Raw genomic sequence first — 7,446 nt, 5'->3', positions numbered from 1 at the left:
GTTTCTTTCTCAAAAAAAAAAAAAAAAAAAAATTATAAAGAAGTTAGCCAAGAATTCTTAAGAGTTTAAAAAGGAAAGAGTTTAAATTGTAAGGTTAGCAGCATATTGTAATTTTTTTTAAATTAAAAAAAAAAAAAAATATATATATATATATATATATATATATATATATATATATATATATATATATATATATTAGAGGAGAAGAACAATAGTTACACAACCCAGCCCAACTCCTCGATGGAGAGAGTTTCCGTTTTGGACGAAGACATTATTTAGTTCTTTTACTTTTTGGTCTAGCTGTGAGGCAATTTTTTCTTTTTTCTTACTCAAATGAGAAATCTACCACTTTAGCTAATCAACTTTCTCATTACCTACACACAAGAGAGGGAAAAAAAAAAAAAAAATGAAAAACTGCTAATACTTCTCAATATATCATATTGATAAAGAATCCCACATTACTTGGGTGTGTGTATATATATATATATATATATATTAGAAAACAGTCGAGTTGTATGCAAAGAAACGAAGCTGAAGTGTCTCTTCCTATGATCAAGTGATTGAATCTTTATAATTTAGAACAAGAAAATTCTGCTAAACCTATCCTGAGTCTAACTTTAGAAAAGAGAAAGGGGGAGTTTTCATTGCACTTTCTGCTTGCGGCCTACCACATTACCTGATTAGAGTAACCAATTATATTAATTTGATCAGGATTGCTTGTTTAGTTTTTATAACATAAATACTTAAATGTAAATCTCATTATAAAAAAAAAAATATATATATATATATATATTTTTTTTTTTAGCTGTAGAATATAAAATAGATATATGTATTGGTTGGTCTCTCCAATTTACAACATCAGTTTTTGAGTTTTTTTTTTTTTTTTTTAACAAGAACATAAGTTTTTCAGTTGGATGTTCTTAAAAATTGGGAAAAAAAAAAAAAAAATCCTTTTACTACTAATGGATCATTGGGATTGGGGTTTAAGTAATATCTCGTAAAATAAATAATTAAAATTGTCGTTTAAATGATAACTTAATAGTAATATTATTTTTTGTAATATTTATATTTGTGATTTGAATATCACATTTTCTCACACACACGTGAAGAAAGAAGAATTGTGAAGGCAAAAAACTTGGATATAATTATCCTTTTTTTTTTTGAGGAATTGATATAATTATCCCTCTTTTCTTTTCTTACCAAAAAAAAAAATGCAAACTTTAAACTAGTGTCCAATTTCACTCCTCAATATTCCTTAATTTGATGCCTTTACATATCTCTCTCCTTCATCTTTGACTATTTGGGAGCCTCTCCCAATTCAGCTCTCATCTCTTATGTCACCTTTGACTTTTGTTTTTGAGAATTTTTTTCTTTCCAATGGTGCCTCTGTCCTATTGGTGTTGGAGCCTCTAGGCTCTAGGTCGGGGACAGAGCTATTTGTAAACCTGGAATTTAATACACACAGGCCGACACGACACGGAAGACACGCACACAAAATCTAAAAATAAAATATTAATCACCTAAACTATATATGTTTAGCATTACGGTTTGCTTAATTGATATTTGAGACCTAAAGTTAAAATTTTGTTTGTTTGTTTTTTTTTTTCTAATTAAAAGCTACGAGTATAATTTAAAGTATGATATTAAAATGATATTAAATATGATTTTCAACTTTCCTGGTTGATATTATTTCCTTTATATAATGATTGTAGTTTTATAGACAAAATTTAGTTACAAAATTGGTTATAACCTAAGATTACAACCTTACTCAATAAAATAAATATTATTACATATTTTAAAAATTTAACTGTTAAATTGCATATTCTTTATGCGTTTAATACACATGTCAAATTTTGTGTCAATAAAATATTATTTACTATTGGACAAAACTTATATACAATGTTTTAGGTATTGTTCCTTATATTCATCTCTTAAGATTCTACCATGTGGTTACTTAATTTAAAAAATACACTTCTGTAGGGATCAATTTGGATTGACCCTTTGTATGAATGGTTTTCAGCCCAATCAAGCCCAAACAATAAATTTATAGAGAGTGGGTTAAAGGTTTAGGTGCTGGCCGTCGATCACCATGCATGAACTTTCTTTATAAAAAAATATTTAGAGTTTCTTACAAATGGGGGGATGTCCTCGGCCCGTGGCCGAGGAGACCCTTTTCTTCTTTCTTTTTTCCCCCCTTCTTTACTTTACTTGCTTTACTTATATAGTCTTCATCTTCCTATCTCCTTCTTCCATCTGTTGATCATCCATTTGCTCTCTTCTGGCCGTCTGTCCCATCAGAGGCCTTATCAGTACTCAAGTGGTTCACTTGACCAACGTTGCCCTGCTAAGGGTTATATCCCATTAATGCAGCCAGAGGGGTTAGGTGAATGCATTAAGTGCGAATGTGAAGCTTGCCTGGGCTTGTCCCCTCCCAAAAATTATCCTTAGAATGCCGAGGACGAACAGGTCTTCGGCGTGGGTCACAAAAGAGGCTTTGTCTAACTTAGCCTTGGCTGGTAGTCCTCTCGGCGTTGGCCTTGGGCCTACTACCCGATGGGCGAGGCTATCAGGCACGGGCCCACAATAGCCCCTCAAAACCCTGCTGCACGTTCCCTCGGACGGGGAGGAGGGTTTTGATACCTGCGGGCTCTCTAGACGAGTCGCCCCACTTTGGTTTGTGCTAATGCTGGCAGCTTTTTGACTACCCGATGCGTGTTTTTAGCGTTTCAAGACTTAATGGGTGCCCACATTAAATTTTGGCGGCACCACGTTTCCCACTTTCAACGGCATGATCTTTTGCTTTTATGAGCAAGCGGTTACATTTGGGGAACCTAAGGGGGAGTATAAGTACCTGTTTGAACCGCTCGATTTCATCATTTTCGCGCTTACAATTGTTGACGCGTATGATTTGAATCTGGTTGGACTTGTACACTATCTGAAGAGTACCGTCATACTTCTGTAAGTCTTCTTTTTCTATCGACCCCAAATTTCCTTGATTTTACTCCTCCTTTTCTTCTTTTAGAACTTTTAGTTGTCTTTGGGGAATGGGTAAGTTTAAGAAGTTGGTCGAGTCCGACGAGAAGATGAACAAATTCATTGTCGACTGTGGAATACCCAATAATGTGAGTTTGAAGTACTGTGAAGAAGGGGAGTGGTACCTTAAGAGGAGAGAGGGTGAAGTCGTGATCCCAATAGTCGCTTTCGTAGAAGGAGGGATGAGAATCCCTATGAGGCCGGTGACCCTCAATCACCTTAGGCATTTTCGCTTGGCTCCTACCCAGTGTGCCGTGAATGTATTTAGGATATTAGGGTGTGTAGATACCCTGAATGAGAAAATGGGGCTGAGACTGACTCACCACGATGTGAACTGGTGCTATAACCTTTACCACCTGAGAGGTAAGACGTACTATATGAAGACGAGGGACGATAGGGTTCGTCTCATCCAGTGTCTTCCTGACTCCAATAAGGGGTTGACCCAGGACTTCCTCATAGTGTCGAGGGAGTGGCATAACGGTTTTCACTGCCCAACAGTAGAGGGGGAGCCAGGTAGGGCATCCGAAGTAAAAGACAATCTAGGTTTCAGTATTTTCAAGTTTTATGACTGTATATTCGATTTGGTTGATTAACCATAGGAGTTTCATTTTTCTTTTCGCAGATCCGCACGCCTTTGCACGTCATTTCCACCTTGTTAACAAAGCGGACTTGAAACTAGAGGTTTGTCCTCAGACCGCTTTACTGGAGATGATTCCTCTTTGGGTCAGATTATGATCTTTACACGTGGCATTGATCTCGCCTCCAGCTCGAGGCCCCATCTTTTTCATTTATGAAGTGCCCTTTGTCTGTTCGTGTTCCGCGCTGGACGCCTCGGTGCGCGAAACGCGCCTTCATTAATGTCCTCGTGAATTAACACGAGTCCAACGGTCTACGGCCTCCTTGGAAATTGGCAGCTTCATTATTAGCCCAGCTGATAATTCTCTTTTCGAACTCTGCATGAATTAACTCTCACCAACCCCCAACCCCTATATAAAGCGAGGAGATGGTTCCCCCACAATCCATGGACCTCTCAACACAAACAGAAAAAACATATTCTTCCAGCTCCCCAAGCCCTTTTAACAACCCCGCCGGAATTGTGACTGGAATTAACAAAAGCCGGTATGGCCGCAGCCCCCACTGGGCTTTCGGTGCGGCAGAGTCTAGGCGTAACCCCGATGGCGCCCTTCGAGGTGTCCTAGAGGGGTGTTGTTAGAGAACCTAACGTCCCTCCTCTGAGCACACCCCCGACGAGGAAGATATGCGAATTCACCTCATGGGCGGTGCTCGAGTGTTACCGTCTCCAATGGCCAACACTCATGAGGATCGGAGAGAATCGAGGGAACATCATGGGGGAAGGTATCCCGGAGCCCCTGCATCTGCTCCTCTCTTTGTTCTAGCTCCGCCTGGCCGAGAAGGGAGTTGTCGGTGGCCTGGAAACATGATTGCCCTTCCCCTTCTCCGCCTCTTGTCAAGCTCTCCCATTCTCTTTATACCAATAAAGGGACGGCTTGACATTTCCCAACGGCTAGTTTTTTCTTAGGGCGGCTCCACCTGGGCCTCTGATTGTAGAAATAGCTGGTAGTATTAGCTTGTAAATTTGTTTGTAAAACATGCCTGCCTGAGCCTCTGATTGTAATATGTACTCTTTCTATTTATGAAATAATAATATCAAGATTTCTCTTTTCACTGTCAAATCTTCTATATATTTTTTTTTCTTCTTTTTTTTTTTTTTTCAACCTACTGCAAAACGACTACTTAGAACACTCGCCTGGTGCGCCGGCCAGCACCCTAATCCTCCCCACAGATGGCGCCAATTGTAGGGATTCAATTTGGATTGACCCTTTGTATGAATGCGTTTTCAGCCCAATCAAGCCCAAACAATAAATTTATAGAGAGTGGGTTAAAGGTTTAGGTGCTGGCCGTCGATCACCATGCATGAACTTTCTTTATAAAAAAATACTTAGAGTTTCTTTACAAATGGGGGGATGTTCCTCGGCCCGTGGCCGAGGAGACCCTTTTCTTCTTTCTTTTTTCCCCCCCTTCTTTACTTTACTTGCTTTACTTATATAGTCTTCATCTTCCTATCTCCTTCTTCCATCTGTTGATCATCCATTTGCATCTCTTCTGGCCGTCTGTCCCATCAGAGGTCTTATCAGTACTCAAGTGGTTCACTTTGACCAACGTTGCCCTGCTAAGGGGTTATATCCCCATTAATGCAGCCAGAGGGGTTAGGTGAATGCATTAAGTGCGAATGTGACAGCTTGCTCTGGGCTTGTCCCCTCCCAAAAATTATCCTTAGAATGCCGAGGACGAACAGGTCCTCGGCGTGGGTCACAAAAGAGGCTTTGTCTAACTTAGCCTTGGCTGGTTAGTCCTCCTCGGCGTTGGCCTTAGGCCTACTACACGATGGGCCGAGGCTATCAGGCCCACGGGCCCCACACTATTGATTTTTAATTTTCTAGAAATTTTACAAGTATGAAGGATATAAGAAGAAAATGTAATTTAATAGTGGATTTGTCAAAATTCATCTCCAATAAAATGATGTTAAGTAAGGTTGTAGCCTTATGATTACAACCACTTTTTTATATAAATTTTGTCCTACTTATAATTGTTGCAGGAACATAGGTGAAATTTTTTATCCAAACTGTAATTTTGGACCCATTTGATGGTCAAAATGGCCAAGTACTACTATTTGGCAAAATATGTATGGATCTATTATTATTTATGAAATAATTAGGGATTTACTACCTTTCTAAAATTCAAGTTTGTGAAACTCGAGTTTGTCGTGGAATTCGAGTTTCACAAACTCGAGTTCTATGGAAAATAGTTATCTTTTTTTTTTTTGAATTTGAATTCCATAAAAAATAGCATGGCAAACTTGAAAGCTATTTTTTTAAAGAACTCGAATTTTTGGAATTTGAGTTACACTGCAAACTCAAGTTTGTGAAACTCATGGGTCATTATTGTAATAGAGAAAGGGAGAAAGATAGAGGCATAAAACTCTCTGCCTCTCTCCCTTCTCTATTTCAAATAGTATAAGGGAATCGAGAAAGTGAGAAGATAGAGATCTCTTGCTCAAATGAGAGAGAGAGAGAGAGAGAGACAAAAATAACATATTTAGGGGCTGGAGCGCAGCTTTGCCATATGTGAAATTTTTTTTCATTAAAAATATTTTATGTTTACATAAAGTGAAACAAATGGAACGTTAAGAGTTTGGATTTGACACAAAATTATAGAGAAGCTTTGGTTTTGGTACTTCATTTATCCTATTGGTGTAAATGCAGCATCCTAATATTTTTGTCCACTCTGGAGTGCTCTAGAAAGTTCTCTGTAGAATAACACGACTCTTCTATTATGTCAATGTGGATAAACCGGGATGATCTATGAGAAAATGAATGTCCGTGAATCTTCATGGGCTTACGAGTAGTGCAAAGGGCAAACTTAATCTTTGCACTATGTTTTTTTTATTTGTGCAATATTTAACAGAACAAAAAGGAAGTACTTTCTAATTTCTATCAACACTGCATTGATAACTAAACGACCTCACTTACTTAACTTGTGCATATAAAGAAAACTAGGCTACAACAGTGGCTATGACTATCATGAGAATCTAATTTCGAAATTCTTAGTTTATAAGAGTAAGATATGCTAAAAATAAACAAGGTACATACCCATGAAATCCATCATGAGCCGGCCATCCGAAAACCTTCCGGCAGGTTTGTGAAAATAGGTCTCCCCATAAGGTGGTGTTGGTGTTTTAAGGGACGTAGCAGACAATCCACCGGTATCAGAATTTGAGTCACCAAAGTTAAAAATTGCTGGAAAGTTGCACCTTTTCAAACCAAACACAGGATTCACTGTGGAAGCAAACATCAAAAGCATACAACAAAAGAAAGGGGCAGAAATTGCAAAGTTGAGATTAATGCTAGGAGACTTCATATTGGATAAAGAAAATGAGACGCAAATGATATATATATATATATATATATATTTTGTTGATAAAGAGACGCAAATGATATTGAAAACAAGAACTAAAGTTTGTTGTTTATATTATGTTGGAATATCTTTATATAAAATACAATAGTTTAAATATTAATTAATTGCTGACTTAAGTGATTTAATATTTATACTTTTTATCATCAAAATCTGTCTATTTACAGCTTTTATCTTTAGGGTCCGGTTTGCTCCATTCAATGAGCATTTTATGCTCACATGGTTTGCTATCCAGATCTTCAGCGGTAGCCATGATAGAGATATAGAAGAGAAACTTTTACCTCTCTCTCTCTCTCTCTCTCTCTATATATATATATTTTTTTTTTTTTTTCATATAATAGAAAACTACATATATATTTACTTTGTTAGTTTTCTCATCTTTTATAAAAATAATATATTCTTGTATATACTCTATTTCTG

At 37.4% G+C, this 7,446-nt stretch overlaps 1 protein-coding gene across 1 annotated transcript in view; it reads right to left on the bottom strand.

The window, feature by feature from the left end:
- LOC111992212 (esterase) overlaps window positions 1-7,009 on the bottom strand; it is a 17,518-nt gene extending 10,509 nt beyond the window's left edge. Inside the window, exon 1 of the mRNA XM_024024077.2 lies at window positions 6,705-7,009. Within this exon, the coding sequence (XP_023879845.1) occupies window positions 6,705-6,972 (268 nt within the window). The 5' untranslated portion in view covers window positions 6,973-7,009. The remainder of the gene's footprint in view (window positions 1-6,704) is intronic.
- Window positions 7,010-7,446: the final 437 nt, after the last annotated feature.

Source organism: Quercus suber, unplaced genomic scaffold (genome assembly GCF_002906115.3).
Source record: "Quercus suber isolate HL8 unplaced genomic scaffold, Cork oak 2.0 scaffold_905, whole genome shotgun sequence".
In the NCBI taxonomy this organism is placed as follows: Eukaryota; Viridiplantae; Streptophyta; class Magnoliopsida; order Fagales; family Fagaceae; genus Quercus; species Quercus suber.
This window is presented reverse-complemented; position numbering and strand designations above follow the sequence as displayed.